The sequence below is a fragment of the Uranotaenia lowii genome, chromosome 3, assembly GCF_029784155.1.
Source record: "Uranotaenia lowii strain MFRU-FL chromosome 3, ASM2978415v1, whole genome shotgun sequence".
NCBI classification, from domain to species: Eukaryota; Metazoa; Arthropoda; class Insecta; order Diptera; family Culicidae; genus Uranotaenia; species Uranotaenia lowii.
In genome coordinates this window covers 267,232,392-267,257,022 of record NC_073693.1, presented here as the reverse complement: position 1 = coordinate 267,257,022, position 24,631 = coordinate 267,232,392, and the positions used below count along the sequence as shown (strand labels likewise).

The 24,631-nt window shown below is 37.4% G+C and overlaps 2 protein-coding genes across 4 annotated transcripts in view; one reads left to right on the top strand and one right to left on the bottom strand.

The window, feature by feature from the left end:
• The window catches only part of LOC129754924 (diacylglycerol kinase eta-like), a 453,200-nt gene extending 444,061 nt beyond the window's left edge, over positions 1-9,139 (top strand). For all 3 annotated transcript variants that reach the window (XM_055751191.1, XM_055751192.1, XM_055751193.1), the window contains 2 exons: positions 6,393-6,826; positions 6,888-9,139. In XM_055751191.1, the coding sequence (XP_055607166.1) occupies positions 6,393-6,826; positions 6,888-7,406 (953 nt within the window). In that variant the 3' untranslated portion in view covers positions 7,407-9,139. The remainder of the gene's footprint in view (positions 1-6,392; positions 6,827-6,887) is intronic.
• A 3,871-nt stretch (positions 9,140-13,010) lies between these two features.
• On the bottom strand, positions 13,011-14,154 carry LOC129754084 (pyridoxine/pyridoxamine 5'-phosphate oxidase-like). The gene is made up of 4 exons (XM_055749952.1): positions 14,086-14,154; positions 13,840-13,996; positions 13,645-13,744; positions 13,011-13,586 (listed from the first exon to the last, which is right to left on the bottom strand). Exons 1-4 carry the CDS (start codon positions 14,129-14,131, stop codon positions 13,164-13,166), a joined length of 726 nt encoding a protein of 241 aa, XP_055605927.1. The 5' UTR covers positions 14,132-14,154; the 3' UTR covers positions 13,011-13,163.
• Positions 14,155-24,631: the final 10,477 nt, after the last annotated feature.

Sequence of the window (24,631 nt, the reverse complement as noted above, 5' to 3'; positions counted from 1 at the left end):
TTGGAAATGATGTCGGCCAATAGCTCACCATTCTCCTCCTTTTGTTGTACAAAACCGGTAGTCATCGGTACTCGAGATGGTTTGCAGTTCGCCATGTTAAACTGCAAAAGAATTTTTAGTATGTACGCTTTCTGGTTTAGGACAATAGTTTACGGGTTCGCCGAACGTGAATACCCCTTTTGTATAATGCGTTGACCAGATGTTTATATTCCAGCTCTGTGTTATATGCCATGACGATATCATCCATGTAAGTTAAGATGATTTTTCCTTCCGCAATCCGCAAATAAAGGCTTGGATCAGCTGATGATGAATGAAATCCCATTTTCTTTAGGACGTCATCGATTCTCTGATTGAACACCCGCGCCGCTTGCTTGAGTCCATACAGGCTCCGCTTCAGACACCGTTTCTGGATCGCCGTTTGAGTATCCTGGGGGTTGTCTCATATATATCTCCTCCTGAAGGATGCCATACTGGTATACTGTCTTTATGTGGATGTGCTCGACCAGCATTCGCCTCTTGATTGCCAGCGACAGTACTGTACGGAATGTAACCTATTTCACCACCGGCGCAAACACCTGATCTTGGTCCGATCCGTACTTCTGCGAAAAACCCAGTGCGACCAACCTGGCCTTGTATCGTACAATCTGCCCGGACTCGTCTTCCTTACAGCCATTCACGTTTCAATTTGGGGGTACCTTGGTGAGAATCCACGTTCCGTCTTCGCCTAGGGATGCAATTTCTTCGTCCATGGCCACTTTTCACCATCCGGGCTACTAGTCGCTTCTTTGTATGTTTACGGCTCGTCACACTTTTTCACAGCCAGACCAATCACTTCGCCGAACCGTTCTGGTGGTACTCCGAAGTTTGTTCTTGGTGACTGTCGCACTGGTTCCTGTGCAACTTGGAATGCTGCAGGTTGCTCCTCCTGCGTTGGCACTTCCTCAACAGGATCATCGTCGTCTTCTTCGTCGAATTCGAAAAATTCATCTTCGGATTCTTCGCCCTTCTTTTTGCAGTCGAATAACCGTACGGTAACGCTCTTATCTTCGTCAACAGGCAGTTCATCATCCTTCACTTTGTCGTCTTTCTCGTCCAGCTCCATGAACCGAACATCTTGACTGATAACTATTAGGTCCATGTCCTTCACGTACTAATCACTAATCGTACTTCCATAGCCAGAACTTATGTCTGAGTCCCAAAGAACAATGAATGAGTAATTGTTCTTCTTGTCTTTGTTCATGTTTTCAATCATTTTAACATAAAAACATTAAAATGATCAAAAACACAAAATGGTTGGGCCTACCATGGAGCAGAGAACGCAGAGACAACCGGAACACAGGAACAGGAAGAAACGTGGACCACCAGTACCATACGTTTCAAATGGGCAGTATCGTTGGGAGCATGCTAAGAAAAATGCCCCTTGATGAAGGAACCAATAAATAGGACCATTCTTCAACGGCTGGAAATGATTTATTTTGTACAAAGAAACCACAAAACTCAAGAATAGAAAGCATTTTGAAAATGCTGGTGTTATAAATAAAAGAAAACTGAAATTCTAAGTTTAATTTTAGATCGTTGAACTGTTTTGGATTTCAGTGTACAATCATTTCAGGTCATCGACCAAGGATAAAGCGCCTTTACTCGCTCTTGAAAATAAAAAGAGAGAGACAAAAAATATTAGAAGAACATAAAACCTTCCGAGGTCTGTTAAGAGCTCGAAAGGTTTTTTTTCCGAAAAATTTAAACGTATAATCACCCATTAGCGCATATCCAGAGGCTACATTTAATAAGATAAAGTGAATAAATACTTAGCTTTACTATCGGATCCTTATTCAAATGCGGTAAATCCTACTATCGAAGCAAGCCGAGAAAAGCTGAATATCATGTCAATTCTTTAGCAAGTCAGCCAACACCAACCAATCGCCATGAACCTATCAAGATCACATTTTCTCATTTTTTTCTATTCCCCCAATTTTACCTGCATTTCTTCAGCTAATATCATTTGCTATCTTTTCAATCAAATTAGCCAATTTGTCACGTATCTTTGCTTGGTCAGCGCAGCCTTGTCTTTTTCACTTCAATGAACTAAGCTTTGTTTCAAATTTCTCACTCAAACTCTGATCATTGCGGAAACCACGCCAATAAAGCTTCGAAAATTTCCACACTTAAAAGCCCAGCAAAACGCATGCATTTTTAAATACAAATAAAATTTCAGTTATACACTCGACACCAGCATTCGCACGTACACAACAAAATACCCTCACCATTCTCCCCCAAGCAATAAACAAATTCAATCAATCATTGAACAAAATACTTTTTTAATTGTTTGTTGCTCAACCGATTCAAGTTGCTAGTTTCCATTAGCGCTAACACCATCACGACCAGCAGGAACACACAAATTTACACCTGTTCTACCAAAAATCCTTATCAAAAAATAACGATGGACATTTGTAAAAACTTCAATTTTTCAACTCTTCAATTTTTTTGCACTTTTAACTTCCCGTTTCCTCTCTTCATATTAAAAGACTTCATCTCCATAGGATTTATCACAACTACAACAACGAGCATCGCGAAAAAAAAAGAATTCGACTGTCTTTCTTGAGGAACTTCTCATTCCTCTAAAGGAAAAATAATTTTCGAGGAATAACGAAGCAAAACGCGACCGTGAAAAATTAACGCGACCGCACTCGAGCAAGGCCAACTTAGTTCTTCTAGGTCCATGTCCTTCACGTACCCAACAAAAGTCATTGTGACGGAGTTTCTTTTGAATTTTTTACGCTTTTGTTGTGGAATCCAGACGTATGCATGCAACCAAAAATCTTCAGATGCTGCAAATCGGGTTTCTCGCCAAACCACAACTCGTATGGTGTTGATCCAATGGCCGAAGTTGGCAGCCGGTTCTGGATATACACTGCAGTGTTCACAGCTTCCGCCCAAAAACGACGAGGTAGGTCGGATCAAACAACCTTCGTCTTCGTAGAACTTTCGTAGCGCCTTGCTGGTAAACTCACCACGTATGAAGCAACTTCGGATTTTTCCTCTAAAAAATATACGACTGTATAACGGCTGTGATCGTTAATCATCTTCATGTAATATCTGCATCCACCAGGCGACGTCGTCATAGGACCGCACACATAACTGTGCACGATGTCCAACACGATTTTCGATTTCTTCGCAGCTGAATGCGGAAATGGCGGTCGAGCCATCCTCCCCTCGACACAACATTCGCAGGTTTGCTTGATACCACACTGCCTAATCTTCATTCCGGACGTCAGACCACGTCGTTCAACTTCGCCTATCACATCTGGATCCCTTTGGCCTAGCCGTCCATGCCACGTGTGCAAACAGTTTACATTGTGATGCTTATCACTCATGCATAAAATTTTCTCTGCCGCGTTTAATTGATACAGGCTACCCGCGCGTTCAGTCGTCGCGATAACCGAACCGTCGTAGAACAAACGACACCGATTTGCATCAAATTCCGCACGAACACCTTTCTCTGCGAACTTCGTCACGGAAATTAAATTGCCGTCTAGTCCGCGGGCAAAAATCACATTCGTTAACGTTACGGACACTTTTTCCTTGCGATCGTACACACAGTCAATTTTGCACTCTCCGGCGCCAGCTGTACTAATAACTAACTTTTCTGTCAGCGGTAAAAGTTTCAGGACAAACACTTTCTTCGAGACGCACAAACGAATTTCGATGTTTTGCCAAATGTGATGTCGCGACCGAATCGATCACCCACGCACTGTCATTTTCGCGACGCTTATCGAATCGTACCATAAACGTAAACGATTTTGCGTCGTTTTCGCGCACTGTTTTGGCCTTAGCCTTTTCTTTCGTCTGGTCTGCTTCACTGCTGCTTTCTGCAAGCAACGCTCTACAGTTCCTTCATCGATTTCCCGGCTTACCACAGTGCAGTGGTAACACCCAGCATTTTTCTGCGGAACGCCAGATCCGCTTGCTCGCAAGGCTTGTTCGTCGAATCCGGATCGTTTCAGAAGTTTCTCCGCTTCATCCATCAGCTTTACCTTAACCAGAGCTAGGGTTAGTTCACCCTCGTTCCTCGCTTCCAAGGCCGTTGTCAGAGGATTGAACGTCGGAAGACCCCTCAATATCAATGCAACTTTGAGGCACTCTTGCATTTCAAATCCGGAATTCTCCAATCGAACATAATGTTTCTCGATTTCAGCCAGAAAGGTCTCCATGTTGTCCCCTATCTTCAAATTCTGGTTCGTTTCTTTTTTTTTTGGTTACCCAGGTGGGTAAATTCGAAGAAGGAATTTTACGAATTGTCTAATTCACGCATATGCGCTACTTATGCAACACTCGCCAAAAAGTTCATATTTAAATTAAATATCATCCTGACCGCCCTAGATCATCTTCGTGTTGTGGTCCCATCGGCTACGCTGATTGTTTTGCGTAGTTCATTTCATAGCTTCGGATTCTTTAAACTTAGTAAAGTTAACCTACGTTATGCTACGTCAATCGCAATTAGCGTCAGTCTTCAAACTCATTTGCAAAGCAGTCATTATCCGGACGTGCCCGGAACTGACTGCCTCCCATGTGTTGATGTCATCACACATCTTCTGCAACATGTTGTCCGCTGTCGTTGGCACGTTCCTCTTCAAATTTTGGACAATAGAATACCACGTGTTCGGGGGTCTCTTCCACGTCACCGCATGTTAGGCAGACCGGCGAGGCCGCATGTCCAAACCTGTGGTGATACTTCACGAAGCATCCATGACCATCCAGGAATTGCGTCATGTAGAAATCCACTTTGCCATGCTTTCTCTCCATCCACTCCTTGATGTTTTGGATCAAACGATGGGTCCACCTTCCTCTTTCTGAGCTGTCGCACAGCTGCTGCCAGTTGGCCATGGAGAGATTTCTCACGTTTTGCGTGCCTCTATTTTCGTAGCAATAGGAGTCCTCCACCAACAAAACCGAGATGGGCATGACTCCCGCTACAACGCATGCAGCCTCCGACGAAACGGTGCGGTTTGCACTGATGACCCGCAAATTCATTCGCCTCTGTACACTGTTCAGCTTCTGCTGGTTACACTGGATGTTAAGACCAGATTTCGAGGCCGCCCCTCCAACCGAAGGATTGACGAAACTACACTCGAAATTATCCTTCGCTGATTACTTCGGATCCCCGAGTTGTTCGCCATTATCTTCGTGAGTGCGGCCGTTGCTGTTGCCGCCTTCTTGCACACATACTCAACGTGGTTTTTAAAGCTGAGCGATCGTCAATCATCACACCCAAATATTTAAGCTCACGCTTTGATTCGATAGTGCATGATCCAACTGTAATCCTGCCTGTTTATGGTGAAATCAGGTTTGATATCAGGACCATCTCGGTTTTGTGGTGAGCCAACTGCAAACTTTTGGAGTGCATCCAGCTCTCTACCGCTACTACAGCCTCTGAAGCTCTTAGCTGGACGATTTCTGTTGAGTAACCCGTCGCTAGTAGCACGACGTCGTCCGCGAAACCAACCAATTTTACTCCATCTGGCAGGCTCAATTTCAACACCTCATCATACGTGATATTCCACAGAACCGGGCTCAGTATCGACCCTTGCGGTACTCCAGCTGTAACATCCATTTCCTGAAATCCTTCGCTCGTCATATATAGAAGCTTGCGGTTCTAGAAATAGCTTTCCACTAATTTGCAGAGATATTTCGGTATCCTCATTTTTATGAGCGTTTATAAATTCTGGTTCGTAATCTGCCGAAGAAGAGTCACCCGCTGCCCCAACGTGGTCTTACCTTGATGCGTCTTGAGTGCCATCCACGTTTCCCTCGCCGTCAACTTGTCACGAATCAGCGCATATTGGCTATCATGCAGCATCAGCTGAATCGTGGCCAACGTTCGCTTGTCGCTGTCCTCCCACGTTTCGGTCATCGGTTGTGGGAGAGTTCTTGGTTCTACATGTTTCCAGAGCTGCTCCCGCCATGACATAAAATTTATTTCAGCTTTCTTTTATATATCAACGGACTCTAGCTGCTTTGATGAGCGACACAAATGATGTCGCAAACTTAAGAGTCGCTTATACGCTGCAACATTGAAATCCTAGGAAAAAAGAAATGTGAACACAGTATTCAAGTTTAAATTTCTCACAGGATACTTTATTGTTTGCTCGCGTTAAGCTTCCAAACGCAAATTTTCGAGGGTTGCAACTTTTTAGGGAGAGTTGATTTTGCTGTTGAAACTATGTATGAGTTGGAAGTCGGGTTGGAAAGGTGGTTGTCATTGGTGGTGTAGTTCGTACAAAACATTCGTGTAGAGAAACAATCTTAGTCATCTTGATCTGGGTCTATATTCACCGGAATATTGTCTTACAGAATACTATAAATACCATTTGTCCGATTATCTTTCTCTGTAGGTGAGGAGTGCGTTCCAATTCAAGTCGATGGAGAAGCCTGGCTACAACCACCGGGTATGATTCGGATCATCCACAAAAATCGGGTCCAAATGCTGTGCCGAAACCGCAGCCTGGAGATGTCCCTCAAAACGTGGCAGGTAAAACAGCGGCAGCACAGCATCTCCCTGTCCCGAGAGCCTCCGTCAACAGGTTCCGAGCATCTCGTAGCACTCTCCGAAGATATTTTCTCTGAAAGGGAAACCTATCTGTTGCTGAATTTCATCGAATGCGTTAGCACCCTGGTCAAGTGGGTCAAGTTCCTGATCATATCGCATCCCTCGCTACAGCCGGACCTCTACGCTAAAGCTTCGAAGACGGCCGACGCGCTGGAGTCGATTCACCCCGGTGGAAAGATCATCGAAGGGCCTAACTTGAGGCGTCAGTTGACGGATTTGGTATGGAGTATTGTGTTTATTTTTTTTTTATGAAGTGACCGTTCGTTTTTCTCAATTAAAGGTACGAGCTTCAAGGCAGCTGTACGAGGACACGTGTGATTTGCTACGGGAGCGTAGTCACAGTTTGATCTTGAGGGAAGATTTGGAGACCAAGTTGAGCGTATCGTTGGCCAATATGGAGATGGAACTGGGCAAGTGTAGTTTGCAGCAGACCAACAACGGAGAGACCAAGGTTTATCTGAACGTGCTAGCTCCCAATGAGGAGGTAGATCATCGCAAGAAGCAGAAACCGTTCTGGTTACGTTTCCGGGGTCATCACGGGCATGGCCAGGGAGTGGGAGCGGCTGCCTCGACCACCGAGCGAGATACCGTCAGTGCTTGGGGAGTTGGGGAAGTTGTCACCTGGCTGGAAGCCATGCAATTGTCAGAGTATGTTGACAGTTTTATCAAGAACGACATTCGAGGCAAGGAGCTGCTAACGTTGGCTCGCCGGGATCTGAAGGATCTGGGAGTCACTAAGGTGGGTCACGTGAAGCGTATCCTGCAGGCCATCAAAGACCTTGGTGGCGCAAGTGTTTAGGAAGTTTGATAGGTGAGATTAGTGGGTTAGATAAAAAAAGAGGCTAAATTATATCTGATATATTGTTTTAGTAGTGTTGTACTCGAACTTAAGTGCTAGTATAATTCGTGGGTAACGAAAGCAATCTATCCGAGAGTCTTGGTTCAAACGGTGAAGTAATGTTTGAAGCATAACTTAGTTCTACGAATAATTGTAGAATCATTGAATCAATTCTTGAGTAGAAAAACATTTAAGATACAAACTAAATAAACTGCTTTAGATCTGACAATTTCAAAAAAAAAAAAAAAAAATTACCCATCATCGACAAAATATAAATCAGAGGTTTTATTTCAACTCAAATTTTGAACCTAGACTCGCGGGATAGATTCAATCTTAAGCAGTTGTCGAAAAACACAAACATTTAGAAGATGAGTTAATGCAATCGATTAACGTTTTGTAAAACTACCGAGAAAGCTTTTACATTCAACCGCAACAAACGCGATACTCGAAGACTATGTTCTCTCTCCCTATGTTGAGAAGTTTTCGGTTGCTACAAGACATCATAAAATGTTCCAATAGGCAAAGACGAGATACGATCAATGTGATTCGTGTAAGTTCCAGTAGGATTGGGCGTGGTAGATTCCAAAAATGACTATAAAATGAGATAAATTACTAAGAGATGGTCTAATGTTGGATAATTTGTAAAATCCATCTCTTCTACGAATTAGATGTTTACAAATAAACGACAAAGCAAAGAAAAATACATGAAGTCAATAAGAAATAACGATTACACTTATTCAAGATAAATGATCTGACTACATTTACACACGAATAAAATAAAAAAGCAGTTATGTGAATAATCTCTTCACACAAAAAACTTTAACTAAATGTAAGTGATAACTTAAGAAACGCTACCAGTTGTTGATAAGATAAAATGTTTCCGTTTACACTGACTGAGAGCAAGTGCTAGGGTAGATTTGGGAAGATAAGAGCCCCCGCAATGAGGTGAACTCTGAGAGGATTTGAGATTTAACTATTGAAGAAAAAAAATTAGAACAAAAAAAAGTGAAATACTAGTCAACTCCTGAAAGTATACCTCATTGCAGTCATTCTGACCTTTTTCTCCTCTCTCATGACTCTGTTCTCGTCTCGCTCCTTCGTTGAAACAAATTGAGTGTAACATTAAATATACAAATTTAAACATTGAACAAAATAAAATAAAATAAAATTACATCCATCAATTCTAAAACGAAACTTAAAAAACCATTCAAACTTTAAAACAGAACACTAATATCCTTATAACACATATGATCAAAGCGTAAAACAAAAGTGTTAGTATATTTTCGAACAAAGCAAAACAAAAAAAAACGAAAAGCAGAATTTGCCGATTTGTGTTCCTACTTTAGTGCTGTTGAGTGTCTATTATGTGCAAAACTCTATCGAATAGATGAAGATCCAAAGTAACAATTATACACTTTAAAAGCTGTTATACAAGTATTGCAATTATTCATTCACTCAAAACAGTTTACGAAAAAGAAATAAGATTCAACCAAGAACTTGGAACAGTTGGAAGCAAACAACCCTGGGTAAGAGAACAAAAAAAAAAACAAATCAATTTAAGCAGTAAATCTTCGTAGGCAATTTAAGAAGTGTTAAACATTATTCCTTTTAGAAATCAATTATCACGAAATCATTGATATTATTATTGTAGCGTTTAGTCCCGTCTTGCTGAGGGAGAAAAAAAAACGGAAAAATAAATTGAATGTACTTTCGATTGGGAAAATCCAACGGATGGGGGCATGTAGATGATTTGTTGAAATTTGAAAAAAAAAAAACAGTTACATACAGAACGGCGAGAGAATTTTAGATTTCAGTTATAGCGTTTGATTTTGAACGAAAAATAATGTTCTTCAGTTTTAAAAATACATTGAAGTGTTTTGTACAAAAGTCCTTTGGTTTAAAACGGTGCTTAACAGAGATTTGTTCTTGCTTGACAAATTTAAACTTTGATTTGATTACATTTTTTATTACTCTCTAAAACTCGCCACCAGCCCAAGACAATCTATTAGCATCACTTGCCACCATCTTGATTGGATTGTGATAAAATTGTTCCCTTACAAATAAAAATAACCTAGTTACTCATAAATTATTTGTGGAACAAAACTTTCAAAAGGACTAATTTTCCCATGTGTAGCTTGTAAGACTGTATGTTAGTGTGAATGTGTAATTTGTGCGAGTTCAAAGTGGTTTGTATGACCAGTATAATCACAACATACGCGGTTCCTTTTCCCTAAAATATGTTCAATCCAGAAACCTAAAAAAAAAAGAAACAAATCAGTAAATCACGTCATTATTGTGTATTGGTTAAGGAAATAATATGAGTCATACGGAGCATGAGAAAAATCTTCCACAAAATTGTTGAACAATTAAACGGAGAAAATTATTCCGGAACCTTAATTCGATAAGCAAAAATAATTAACAATTAATGTACTTTTCATGTTATACATTTAATCATCGAATGATAAGCGGATTTCTTCCCTAGATTAATTCTTTGTTCACAAAAGAAGAATATTTTCTTAGAATTATGGATTAAGAGCAGTGTTTGGACATTCTACATGTCCAATCTAACTACGCCAGTTGAATGTTGATCATTACTGGTGTAGCTAAGCAAAATAATTAATCGTTCTAAAAATCCTAGAAATACGTTATAGATTTTGGGATAAAAATAGATACCGGTAATTTGAAAACATTTTCTTAAAAATTCTTTTCCAAATCGACTTCAGAATTCACAGTACAAAAGTAGGTAATTGCATATCTTCAGGCGTTAGACACTTTCTGTTCAAAAATCCTTGGGATTATTGAAATAATATGAAATCAGCCGCTTACTTAAAGCACACATATCTGAGTTTTATTCAGCGATATTCAATAGTTATTGGGATCATCTTTATTTCCTCCAGTTATCCAATGGTCACGTGTTCTAATATTTTTGTACCTTGAATTCTGACTGTCAATTGTAAAGTCAAAATTTCCGTTATCTTCCATATAAATCCGTTAGCAAATGTTCAACACATCCCTAAATGTATTTGAATGAAATCCCACAAAACGAAAAAATGAAACAAAATTATCCAATATAAAAACGAAAAACAGACTCACAATCATATTAATCTAAATTTGTTCAATATATATTAGATGTTTGCAGTTCGTTAGTCATTCATTAAACCGAGTTTATCGGATCATAACTATTCAGATTAGATTTATAAGTCATGAAACCGTTTATGAAACAACACGTGGAGTTTTATTTTCCCATTTAGCTTTCCGTTTCTGAAACTTTTTCATACCTGACACAAATCTGGTACAAACTCCATTATTACAACAATTGTTATTGAATCAGAATTTCCCACCCACACGTTACATTTTTGAGTCCGCCAAACTCCTGGATTAAATTTTTCGATGTGCTATCATTGCTTGAAGGACCAATCGAATGAAATTCTACAACTTTCATTGACCATACAAATTTTCGCCGTCAACCTAAATCTTTTAAACGAAAAAAAGAGCATAAAATAACCAGCCTATATCTTGCTAAAAGCACTAACCGGACACTACGGGTACCAAAGTATCTAGTACACGAAATAAAACTAAAAATCAAAATAAATCCAACCAAATTCAGTACTCCGTTGAAGAAATAAAACCAAAGATTTTTCGACAATGTTTGATGAAACTTCAGTTAACCGGAAAGTTTAGAAAAAAAAAAAAACGAAGAAAAAACTGAAACTGTCACCTAAACAACGATTCTCCAATGTCTTCAAAAATAAAAGCAAACATAAACTTGCATAAATTCTCTAAGAAGTCATCCTGTTCTGTAACGAATAATTAAAAACTGAAATCATTCACACTCTAGCCGAGTACGAGTTTCATCTTCTCATTACTATCACCTCATTCTTTTTTGAGACTGTCATCAAAAATATATGTATATTTACGCATTTAATCTGTGATATTTTCCGTGCGATCATCCAATCAGGATTAGAGAGCCACCCAAAATTGGAATCTACAATCTAAAAGTCATTGATCAACTAACATTGAAACAAACCTTTAAAAAATCACGCAAAGCAAATGAAAAAAAAAACAATCATTTTCCTTAATCAAAAACCTAAAAAAAACCATCGGAAATCCAAATTCCATAAACCATATAAATTAAATTTTGGCAAAACTCTTCCAATTCTTAATCAAAAAATAAAACTATTTCAAACATCCAATAAAACTAATCAAAACAGTAGAGCAATCCCATTGGCGGTACCTAACGTATCATCCTTCATACTTGGCCGAAGAGAAAACAACGGAAAGGATTTGTAAGCCAACAGCTGTGTTTTCAAAAGGCTGTTCAAAACAGAAAAGGGAGAAAATATACATACATATAAAAAAACTAACATTCTAAATAAATGCAGAAACTGTTTCCGTTTTCTACGGTCGGGGACTCAAAAAAAAAAACGAGTCTCACCGGGACTGTGTCACAACAAATGTTGCAAGTTAAGCTAAGAAACAAGAATGAAGAACAAAAAATCAATCAACTAGCGCCTAAACAGTTTACAATGAACAAGTACATAAGAGAAAAAAAAATACTACAAGAACATAGAAACTTTGGAACAAAACAAACTTAGAAGGGAAAGAGTGGAACCAGTTAAAGAAACAAAAAAAAACTTAAAGTGCAATATTACCTACAAAAAAGATGGAAACAAAATCAACCTACCAAAAAAAAAAAGAATTATAAGTCCCAAATTTAAAGTATGAGTTGAACTCCTATCTAAAACAAGCAAACAAAATCCACGTTTATGTACTCTTCTTCCAACAACAAACAAAAATAAAGGAATATTTAGAATGCACTAATAAACGCATATTAACACAGAATAAAAACAACCCAACACAAACACAAAGAGGATTTTTTTCTTCTTCTAACTCTTAGTCTGTGATGACCTTTTCCCTATCGCTTCTTGGTTGTATTTCATAATTTGCAGTATCTGGCACAAAATCGTTAGGCCGCTAAACACTATTTAGTTCGCTAACTTTGAACTTATTTTCGCGCTTACTTTTTTCGTAAGCGGATAAGAAAGTTCCGCCAATTTTTACTTCCAAAAACTGAAAAACGCTAAATCTTAATTTGGCCATCATTCATAGACGAATAACGTTGATTTTGCCATTATTTCGTTATCATACCACAATTCTAAACCTTAATTATAATCAGGTCGGTTATGAAAAAAAAAAAAAATAAAAGGTTTGATTCCAGAAGAAATTTTATCCCAATTTGTACTGGAAAACGTGTGGAAATCTATTCAAAATGTCTTTACCCCTGAATGTATGCAGCATTTTAACGCAACAGATGATAAAAAAATCTATTAGACAAAACATAACAATTGCTGGGAGTATGAAGTTTGGCATAATTTCGTTTGGCATAAAGACCATTTGGCATAAATGGCATTTGGCATAATCTCAACTTATAAGCTAGCCTGGTAATTTTCAATCAGTCTTTAAGGCTGTAAGAATTTGTTGCGAGTCTTTCCAGAAGAGAACGATATGCTTTCACAACTACACAATAATAAAAAGTACTACAGCATTTTGAGTTTGAATGAACATTAACTGAATTAATCAACTTTATTGAAGCTCTCACAAACAAATCTTCAACGGAATATTTAATATTCTTTAACCAAGAAATGTAAACCCAAAATTCAACAAAACCGCTAAATTGGAAGCCCATGGACAACAGTTAATTTTGAACAGCAACTCACCTCAAGGAGCTAACCGCTCGTAAACCCATCCGTTTTCGCCCTGATGCAACAGCTCTCCGTCCACCTTTTCATTTGGGCAAATATTCTTCCTAAACCGGATTCGATCATGTAACCGATTCGTTTGGCCCTGCCAAAACTCAATAATCTGTGGTCGAACCAGATATCCACCCCAGTTGGGCAGAGGAACAACCCCATCCGGGCCCAGCTCGTCTTTGATTGCTTGCTCTTTATGGTCCAGGTATTCTCGACTAGGAATGGGTCGACTTTGCGGACTAGCCAGGGCACCGATCTGACTAGCTCGAGGTCGCTGATGGAAATAGGCTTCCGAGTCAGCCCTCGGTATCTTCTCTGCCTGTCCTTCGATTCGAACCGATCTTCTCAGGGGGAGCCAATAAAACGCTAGCGCCACGTTCGGATTTTCCGCCTAAAAGTACGTGGATCTTCTTAAGTCTTCCAAATTTTAAAATGAATTTCATTCTTACCAGTTCATCAGCTTTTCGGCTTTCGTAGTTAGTGAAAAAAGTGAAACCATCAACGGTGACATCCTTCAGCAAAACAAATCTAGCCGACGGAAAAGCATCCCTAAAAAGCGAAAACAAACATCAAGATCAATTTGAATTGAGACGAAGTCTTATCACTGCAGCAATTCATCATGAAAGAAAACGACAGATAACAACCTTGTGGCAGTTGCCAGGCACATCGCATTCGGTTCGATAATCTCCGGAGTGTTGCATGCCTCGTCCAACCATTTCTTGAAAAACTGGAACGGTTCCTTTGGCTCGATACTAGATTCCAACAGGATGTCCTTTTTCTCCCGGTATTTGACCCGCAGAGCTTGGTGATAAAGAAATCAATTAGGTAGTGGAAATACTTATCTAGAATGTTGCAATCGATATTAGTTTGAAAAACATAAATTAGCTTACCTGAGATATCGACCGACGACATTCTTCTGAAAACGCGAAATAACATTGGTGGTGAAATCGAATCCAACACTCAGAATCAAAACAACCCAAAAATAAGAACGCCAGTGCATCAAAACAAAGTTCGACTGGCGTTCTTGATTTTGGGCTGCTGTCAATGCACCAAAATCAAAGTTCGAAGCTCGAACTGACCACCCCAAAAAAAATTTCCCTTTATTTTCAGTTAGTTTCGTTTTGTAAGCAAAACAAAGTCAGTCGCATCGAAAAGAATATCTGGTAAAATGCTTCAAATTTGATGAAATTTTATTATGCTTAACGCATTCTAATTTATATTCTTCCAGTAAACGCTTTTTTCATGGATTATACCTTCTTTAGAAGCCGTACCTACTAGAACAGTATTTACATCATGCCTCCAGAGAATTTCCGGAAGGAAGAAAAAACCAATGGGAAACCGGAAGAATCGTAGCCGTTGATACTATATCCACCGGATGTCAATTCCAGTGACGATTGCAGCCTGGTTTCCTTCCGGGTGCATCCTGCAGGACAGACCCATTGATTCTGAAAGGGAAAGGTAAGCTTTAAGATCTGCTCTTTATGATGGCAACGGCACTCTTTAATCCCTGACCGAATTACTGAAAAATTGCTCTGGGCTGAATCAGGCTCGAGTTTATTAAATTACCTTCTTCAAAAACTTCCGCCGAAGTCAGTTTATTGTGAAAAAAATATTTTTGGAAATAAAATTGAATAAGAAATATGAATAAAAATATTGTCTTCATTAAATTTTCATACTCCCTTTTGATATTTGGTTCATCAAATGAAAAAAATCCCAAAAAAAATCCCACCGCATGACATGCCCCAAAATTAAGTTGCAAAAATGACGTTTATTCTCAAGTTTGGGAAAAACCCCTCAATCTCATTTTCGTCGGGAGCCAGTTTCATTCGATTTTGCGGCATTTCAACTTGGTTTTGGGTTAGACCGGCCTAGAGTGAAAAGGGAAGCTGCCAGAGCGAACACCCAAAATAATCCGCACGTCGTGGCTACGTGAAAAACTACATAATTTTTATCCAATTGATTTTCACGTAGTTTCGATCAATATAATAGGTGAACGCACCTCAATAAGAATTTGTACCTAATGAAATTCAGCTACAACTTACGTGAATTTCAAGTGAGTTCCATACGATCTGAAGATGAAGAATACATTAAATAAATTTAGTTCGGAATTAAAATTGGGGTTGATTTAGTTAAGGCCTTTTTCTCAGTTGGTTTTAATAAAATAAATGCAAGTTTTTTCACTTTAATTTATTTTCACTATTTTCTTCAAAACAAAACACAACCACTATCACTGCACTTCTTTCTACTGCACTTACTAGCTGATAAAAATAAATTAGATTTCCGTTAGCTCTTGCGGCCCAGTTTACTAAGGTTTCCAAAATCCTGAAATAGAAAAAAAACTGAAATAATTAGAAATGATAAATAACTCCAGCACACACGATGTGCCTTCCTTCTCGATGTGCCGGAACTTCTCTTATCGTACCACTTTTCGACCTGAGGGGAAAATATATTTTTTGTCAGCGGGGATTAATTTTCTTGTTTTGCTTAGACTTACCCTTTTCTTCCGACCTACATGGTCGTAAAAATTTCAGCTTCAGTACGTTGATAAGGTTCCGAAAAAAAAACATGGAATAACAGAAAAAACGTCCAACCAAATTTTCACAACTTAAACAACAATGATTGATGCCAGCTCTTTTTCTTATAAGAATTTACAACCAAACGTTTAAGAAAATTCCACAATTGATTTCAGAAGCCATTCCCTTAGACTTTACGTGAAATTCATGCGGAAAAAAATGTGTTACTCCAGATTCACGTAGAATCGATGGGATGCATCAAAAGCTTAGTTTACGTGAAAAATCCCGTATTAATAATTTCTAAATTATTTTGGGTGAACCAAAACAAAACGGAATGATACACTCTAAGCCGGTCTAACCCAAAACCAAGTTGAAATGCCGCAAAATCGGATGAAACTGGCTCCCGACGAAAATGAGTTTGAGGGGGTTTTCCCAAACTTGAGATCAAACGTCATTTTCGCAACTTAATTTTGGGGCATGTCATGCGGCAGGGATTTTTTTTGGGATTTTTTCATTTGATGAACCAATTATCAAAAGGGATTATAAAAATTTGTTGAAGACAATATTTTTGTTCATATTTTCTAAACATATTTTATTTTCAAAAATTTTAATCACAATTGGCTGACTTCGGAAGTTTTCCAAAAATGTATTTTAAATCTAATCATTTTTCCCGGAGCAAATTTCATTTAATACAGTCAGGTGCTGTTAGCATCAGCAACTTATAGAAAAATTTGAACGGAACTTAAAGAAGAACTTCTTTCAAAATCAACCTGCACGATGTACCGGAAGGAAAAGCAGGCTGCGATTTTCACTGGAATTGACTATATCCAGTGGATAGAATCCACGGCAAAGATTGATTCGCAGAACAGCCAAATTCTGCGCCAAACAGCCAAATAAAAACATCCGGCGATTTTCACTTTTTGGGAACTTTACGTGCCCTCACATTCTTTAGACCACCTGATCTGGAGATCCCGTTTGAAAAATGCTGCGATTACTCCAGATCCTCATCCAATTGTTCCGGTTTCCCAATGGTTTCACCCTTCCGGAAATTCGCTGGAGGCATGATGGAAATGATGATCTGGTATATAGGACTTAAAAAGATGGTCACCATCACCAATCGATAAATAGACGTTTTCTGGAAAATTTTAAAGTAGAATTAATGAGGTATAATAAAATTTCATCAAATTATTACCATTTTACCAGACATTGCTTTCGGCGCGGCAGACATTTTTTTGGTTACATAACGAAACTAACTGAAATCAAAGGGAAATTTTTTTGGGGTGGTCAGTTCGAGCTTCAAACTTTGCTTTTGGTGTATTGACAGCAGCCCAAAATTAAGAAAGCCAATCGAACTTTGTTTTGATGCGCTGGCGTTCTTATTTTTGGGTTGTTTTGATTCTGAGTGTAGTGGATTCGAAAGAGTTCGAAGAGATAAGGAGCCATTATAACAGTTAGCGTTCAAGAGTATAACAGTTTGCTTGCGTGTAAGCTTGCGTGAAACTTCAAATTGGTTCGAGTCCGGATACCTATCTTGGTTGGAGTCATTGAACAGTGGGAATATTAAATCTCATTCATATTGCCAAATCGTTACATATTTAAACCTTTGGATTTAAAAAAAACTTTAAATTTTCGATAATCAATTGATCAAAACAGTGCCCATTTCGTAATATATACTAACTTGGAACAAAAATAATTCAGACTCTTTTTTTCGTTTTCTTTTCGATAATAGTCGTTTTAACGGTTTTAACATCTTCATGTCATTCGCGACTTATCTATCTATCTATATATATAAAAAGCAATTTCTGTATGTTTGTTTGTTTGTTTGTCCTCTATAGACTCAGCCGTCTTAAGAGCTAGAGGTCTGAAATTTGGCATGGATGCTCATTAGGGCCAGGAAGTATGAAAAATGTTTTTAGATTTTCGGATGACCCCTTCTGAAGGGGGTCGTCCATAGAAGACAAATATTGTTTTCGCGATATTGACGTTACTTTTTGTCGGATCGTGTTGAAAATTTGCACATTAGTGTTTTGAAAGACGAGCAATCGATTTCAGGTGTCAAATTTTGTGTAAGGGGTCAGCCAAAGGGGTCGTCCATATTAACTATTCACTGTTAATGCGATATTGTCGTTATTATACATCGGATTCAGATGAAAATTGGTACACGATAGTTTTGAGTGACGTGCAAACGATTTGAGGTATCAAATTCAGTGTAAGGGGCCGGCAGAAGGGGTCGCCCATATTAAATTTTCAGTATCTTAGTGATATTGACGTTTTTATACATCGGATTGGGGTGAAAATTTGCACATAGGAGTTATTAGGGACAAACAACTGATTTCACTTATCCAAACTAAAATCAGGGGTCGGCCAAAGGGGTCGTCCATAATAACTATTCACTGTTGATGTGATATTGTCGTTATTATACATCGGATTCAGACGAAAATTTGTACATGAGAGTTTTGAGAGACGAGTAATGAATTTCAGGTATTAAATTCAGTGTAAGGGGCCGGCAAAGAGGTCGTCCATATAAACCTTTCAATATTTTTGCAATATCGTCGTTATTTTACATCGGATTGTGATGCAAATTTGCACACGGTAGTTTTCAGGGACGAGCAACCGATTTTAGATGTCAAATGTTTACCAGGGGCCGACGAAAGGGGTCGTCCATATATATTAATTTTTCAATGTTTTCTAGCAAAATTGACGTTATTATACAATGGATTGCTTTGAAAATTTGCACGAGGGAATTTTGAGGGAAAAGCAATCGATTTCAGTCATCAAAGATTGTATAAGAGCCCCCGAAAAGGGTTTAGTTTTTTGTCAATAATTGCGTTGTTATGTAATGATCGAGTCGAAATTTATACACGTGGTTTTTTGGCACGGTCAAAGGATTTCTGATTTCAAATTTAGTAGCAGACGACAGACAAAGTGATCGACCAATATTTTTGCAATTATAACTTAACAATACATTCGGAAGTGCATCTGGAAAATGCTTGGCAATTGGTTTTCCAAACTGTTCATGACATATTTCAAGTTTAAAGCGAAACGGAGTTCGTATGGGATCAGCTAGTGTATTTATATAAACGATGCTTTTGGCGGACATTCATTGAAAAACTAATCGGGTACAACTGTGATTAATGTTAACTCTTGGTCTTTGAACTCAACAGACCCCGTTCGTTTTTGGAAACACGCCGGAAATTTGATGTTTGCCAAAATCGAACGGGTTTTGTTGTCGCTTGTATATTTTTATTTCAAATTAATCAATATTAATGTAAAACATAATATCGGCAAAAAAATAATATTAGGCTCAATTATATTAATTTTAAGCAAAAAATGGAAAATTTAATTTTTTTACTGTTTAAAATTGATATAATTAGGCCGAATTAGAAAAATTCAAGCTAATGAAATTGTTTTCTATTGTAGCGAAATGCGTTCCTGAGTTGATGTACGCGAGTTCGAGCCCAAGAGTAAACATCGAACACAATACCGGATAAGGTTTTTAATAAACTGTCCGCCAACCAGGGGTGCCAGGTGGTTTCGTCAAAAATCAGGACAATGCAAAGCGAAAAATCAGGATTTTTCAGGACACCGCTTGATTTATGGAAATATTAAGCAGTTCTGCTTGGATTGCATAAATCCGAAATACAGGTGCTGTAAACGCCTTGATTTATGCAATAGCTGCAAGAAGCCTCTTGGCTGGCCTGCAGTTCATATCGTAAAACACTATATTTATATATCATCTGAACCGAACGTTGCCATTTGATATATGGGTTCAACTATTTTATTACAGATTTATTAGATTTTCTCATAGTTCAACTACAAATTCGATTATATTTGAGATGTTTTTTATGAAAATTAGGAAATTTTAGAGACCAATTTTCATAAATCAGGACAACTAGAGAGTTTTTCAAAAATAATACACAAAAAAAATGAACCGGTCCCTTGAATAGTTACGCCTCAAGTTAGGCAAAAAAAATTTCGAATATTAAGTCGGTAATTTGAAAATTTCAACACGTGGGTTATGGCGTGCACTTGATGATGAATGTGATAACACAAACGTGGTTTGGTAGGTAAATCTGGTAAATCTTTTCCAAATTTTGCTTATTTCAGCGACCATTTTGCACGGGAGACTTTTACACAGTAGGTATAAGGTGTCCGGAACAACAAAACTCAATGTAGGAATATATGCAACCATTGCTTAGCGTAGATAAAGCTCAAGAACTATCTACAAACATATATGCAAACATATATGAAAACAAACGCACGCATGAATGTGGAAAATTTAAAGCGATAAGATTGAAGTGAAGGCCGCCAGGCGTGGCTCGCGTATGTTTGAAAGAACAACTAGGCCGTATTAAGGGGAGGGAGGCAATACAATGGTGGCAATTGTGAGCGAGATGGAGATAAAATTTCTTCTATTTTTTGACAAAGGCTTGTGGTTTTCGCTATAGGAGTGAGTGAAAAGCTTTCCGCATTCTTCCCGTTTCAATGTTTTGCATCTAGACCGTTAGCTTTGATGTGGAGTAAAGGGTGTATAAAACAATCTGTGTGAGGATAATGTCATTTTATGGCTCTTATTTTTTAGATACTTTGCTCAAACTGCATTATAAATCTTACGAAAACTGAAAAACTAAGAACGGTTTTTGTGTTAGGTAGAGCTTATATTGGGCTATTTGATTCCACTGAAAACGGGTTTTGCTTACTTTGTCTTTTATACCGTTTTCACATGTTGGTGCTGATATATAGCTTTTACTTAAAGATTTTACATTATTTGTGAAAAATTTTATAAACATGCAATTTATGGATCAAGTTTACTTAAATTAATTAAAAGTCTTTATAATGAACATTCCAGATTTTTTATTCCGGACAGCATTAGGGTATTAGGTACCGTCAACTGGGGCTACATGCAACACTTTTCAACTTCAATGGCTTCTAAAATCTCAATGCTTACAGATAATCATACCTCTTGTACTTCAAAAGTTTTAAGGTTGATAGGACACCAAACTGACGTAGTCGGAAAAATTATTGTTTTTACCAATTACTTTTAAATTTACAAAAACACGCGATTTTCACCCTACTATGAAAAAAAGGTATGTTGCAACAAACTCTGTAAATAATGAAAAATCAGATAAAAACGTTTGAAAATTTATAGTTTTTGATACATTTGTGATGTCATAACGCATTATGCACCAATATTCTTCTAGCTTAAACCATCAAAATAATTCTTAGGATGGATGAAATTTTAATGTTAACAAACGCATAATGCAAAACAATCATATCCCAGCATATGGAAACGCGATTTATGAGATTCAGTTCTGATTTGCATTTTGTTGCATTTTGCCCCAGACAGCACACTGAATTTTTAAAATATTTATTCAAGAACATTTGGTGATTGTCCGAAAAATATTTATACACCAACAGTGTTGGTATAGGATAATGAAAGCAATATAAAGTTTGTGGATCCGTCATACTAGGTAAAGTTTTTTATGGCATCGAAAAATGTAAAAAATTGTACATCTATTGCTAGATTTTTTAAATTTTTTATGAGAATCAAAAACTTTCAGAAACTCTTCCTCGATGTTAAAAACTATACGATGTTAAAATTTTTGCCTTAGTTGAAACATCCTTCACACTTTTTCCGAAAATCAACTTTGAAAAAAATACCTAATCAGTATCAAGAAAAACTACTGTAGTTACTGAAATTAGACCAATCTGCCATACTGAGTTTCTTTATAAATTTTCCATACCATTTTCAGTCTTCGATTTGATATTCGAATATATGTAAGCTTTTCTAATTTAACCAAAGTTTGATGCTTTTGATTTAGAGGTACTTTTAACATCCTGAATTCAGCATATCATTAACCAATTGACAATTTTCAAATTATTTCATCAAAAAAATTCATTGATTCATTTCATTTTTAAAAAAAAATCTTTGAGCTATTCTCTAAATATGAAGGTTTCTATGTTTTCCCTCTCATCTACTTCCAGGTTTTACAATAGAAATTCAATTAATTGAATTTATCAATTCTTGTGTTGTTTCTTGAGTTTCATGGTTTCTCTGAAAACTAGAAATCTTTGTTTAAGGTACTGAACTGTTTCAAAGATATGAAATTAACACTTAAAATAAAAAAAAATAAATTTCACAAATCCTGCTTCGGCTCTGATTATAATTTGTAACTTTGATTCTCAAATTTATACTTGAATATCATTTGTAATTTGTTAATCAAATCTTGATTTGAAATTGATAAGTGAACACACCAAGCGATCTATGATGGAATGAAAAACATGTTATTGTCAATTGCATGAATTTTTAGACTATTGAGAGAATCTGATTTGACAGGTAACAATTCCGCACTCACTAACATCATCACATTCTTTATATAAACTATCATGTGCTAAAAGTTAAAAAGGGACTATATAAAAAAAGGACCAACATCAGAGTTCAGTTACTTGAAATTATTTCTATCAAAAAATCAACTTTCATACGCACCGTTGCCGTCTTCAACAAACTGCGCAGATTGCACCTATTTAGACCCCCGTGCAAATAATTTGCGCGCAGTAAATCTGCTCACAGACCTATACATAGACAATGACACATATCGATATTCTTTACATCTTTGGATAAAATTGAATTAAAAATAATTGCGACTGGTGTGTCAGTAAAAATTGTAAGTGAATCCATAATATTTTGGCTAATTCTTCAGTAATTCGAAAAACGCCCGAATAATGCATGATTTATTTGTTCTGTACATTCTTGTACCCGAATGTACATAATTCTGTTTTCTGTTCGTTTCTTTTCATTTGTTGATCGGTCAATTTTCGTTATTCAACTTCTTGGTTCGCATGTATTTCATAATAAATTTCGCCAAAACAATAACGATTACGCCGTTTGGAAATGTGATTCGAAAATCAGAAGCGAGCAACGGCTGATTTGAAAAACTGACACGGGTTGTCTATGTGTGCGTCAGTGCGAAAATATTTCTGCGTGGAAATTATTTGCACAGGAGTCTAAATAGGTGCAATTTCCGCAATAAAATCTACATATCTTTGACTTCAAAGACGAATTTGCTGAAAAAGTTAAAAGTCTCTCTAATTAAATAAAAAAAATACATATCGGTAGTGAATTATGAATAGGGCGAATGCGCCAAATGTAAACAAATGGAGTTATCAGCATGGTGATAAAGTACGTTCGGAGGCCTACATTTTCATGGTACAACAACGTTAACAGAAGGATAATTGGTTTTCGAGAAATAACCAACAAAATATTTTTTTTGCTGGGAGCTTCTGGAGATGTCAAACCTTGAACGCGTTTTTCTCGAAACAGTGATGTTGGCGCATTCGCCGTATTAAAAATTTGATACCGATATCTTAGAATATTTCTAAAACAGAGAATTTAAGCATGTTGGTGTAGGGAATAATGCGAACGGAAAATATCTTAAATAAAATAAAGGTAAAATAACAACTGAAATATTGGTAACCCTAGTATGAGGAAAACTTGGAATAGCATATGAAAAAAATATTCATTGGGGCCCCCGAGAAAAGTTGCCCCGGGCCCCCCGTTTGCGAAAAAGTTTCAATCAATTCCGGCTGGTTATACACCAGCAGCAGTAGCCTTAAAAATCTGCGCTTCTAAAGCCGATCCGTCTTATTCCACCGAAAAGCCAAATCAAAACAATCAGCAGCAGCAGCCTTAAAAAATCTGCGCTTCTAAAGCCAATTCCGTCTTTATCCACTGGAAGGCTTAAACAAAACAATCAGCAGTAGCAGCCTTCTAAAGCCAATTTCGTTTTATTCCACCGGAAGACCAAATCAAAACAATCAACAGCAGCAGCCTTAAAAATCTGCACTTCTGAAGCAAATCCGTCTTATTCCACTGGAAGGCCAAATCAAAAATAAAATTTTTAAATTTACAAACGCGTGATGGAAAACAATCTTGTTCCAGCAAATGGAAACGAGATTTAAAAGTTGAATCTTTGATTTGATTGATTTTGAAAAAAATGGTGATTGTTCGAAAAATATTTTTAAACGATAACTTTATTACATTACCGTAAAACGGGGTAACATTGATCACCGGGGTAACTTTGATCAACATGAAATTTTTCCAGATAATCATCAATAACTAATTCTAAAGTTTAAATTTAGAGTTAGTTTTGATAACGTAGTATGAACCAATGTAAACAGTTGAGTGATTGAATGCAAACGATTGATAAACATGTATTCTATATTTGGTAAAACTTTGGTTTCATTTAAATAAAAAATTGCTCTATAAACATGATTTGAAATTAAGACGTATGATGACTTTCTCATTTTCGAGTGCAATTTGGTTTTAACGACTTTTTGCGTTGCACTGGATTGCCTGCAGCCAAAGGTCGCAAAATAAACAGTTCAACTAGTTGGTTTCTAGGTCTTTTTGCATCGTCATAGAAAATGCTAAGGAAAGTAGCGAGGTTAAATGAAAAATACAAAATATTTAGATGAATACCTACTGTTTGAAAGAATACCTCAGGCTATCTTAACAGAACAGCTGGCTTAAATTTATTGGTGAGTGAGTAAAATGAGTGTTATTTTTTAATGGCTGAAACATTGAGCATATTTTTACTCTACAACAGATTATAATACAGCATTAGATAAATTTTCACAGTCCATGATCGGTTAACGGAGTTACCGCCCGCGACTCAAGGATAGTAACAAGCGGTGTATAGAACATTCCTGATGGACAGTGCCCCGGAACATGGATTGAGGGAAAATTTGAATGAGGATTCCTCTTATTTTTTGGATTTCGATTGTTCTCTACTTTATTTTATTCAACGCACGGAACGGAACGGCATAGAAAAGCGTAGTTCTAAACATACAAAATCAAGTTTAAAAGATAAAACTCGTCAGTTTCCAAAACGACGTTTGAGCCAAAAATCAATGCCAAAGGACG

What these genes read in the sequence shown, in the direction of transcription:
- LOC129754084 (XM_055749952.1), bottom strand. Translation starts at nt 14,131, where the DNA reads ATGTTATTTCGCGTTTTCAGAAGAATGTCGTCGGTCGATATCTCAG. An exon ending in TGCCTGGCAACTGCCACAAG is followed by an intron (nt 13,745 to 13,839) that starts GTTGTTATCTGT and finishes TTCGCTTTTTAG; the next exon opens with GGATGCTTTTCCGTCGGCTA. An exon ending in GCCGAAAAGCTGATGAACTG is followed by an intron (nt 13,587 to 13,644) that starts GTAAGAATGAAA and finishes ACGTACTTTTAG; the next exon opens with GCGGAAAATCCGAACGTGGC.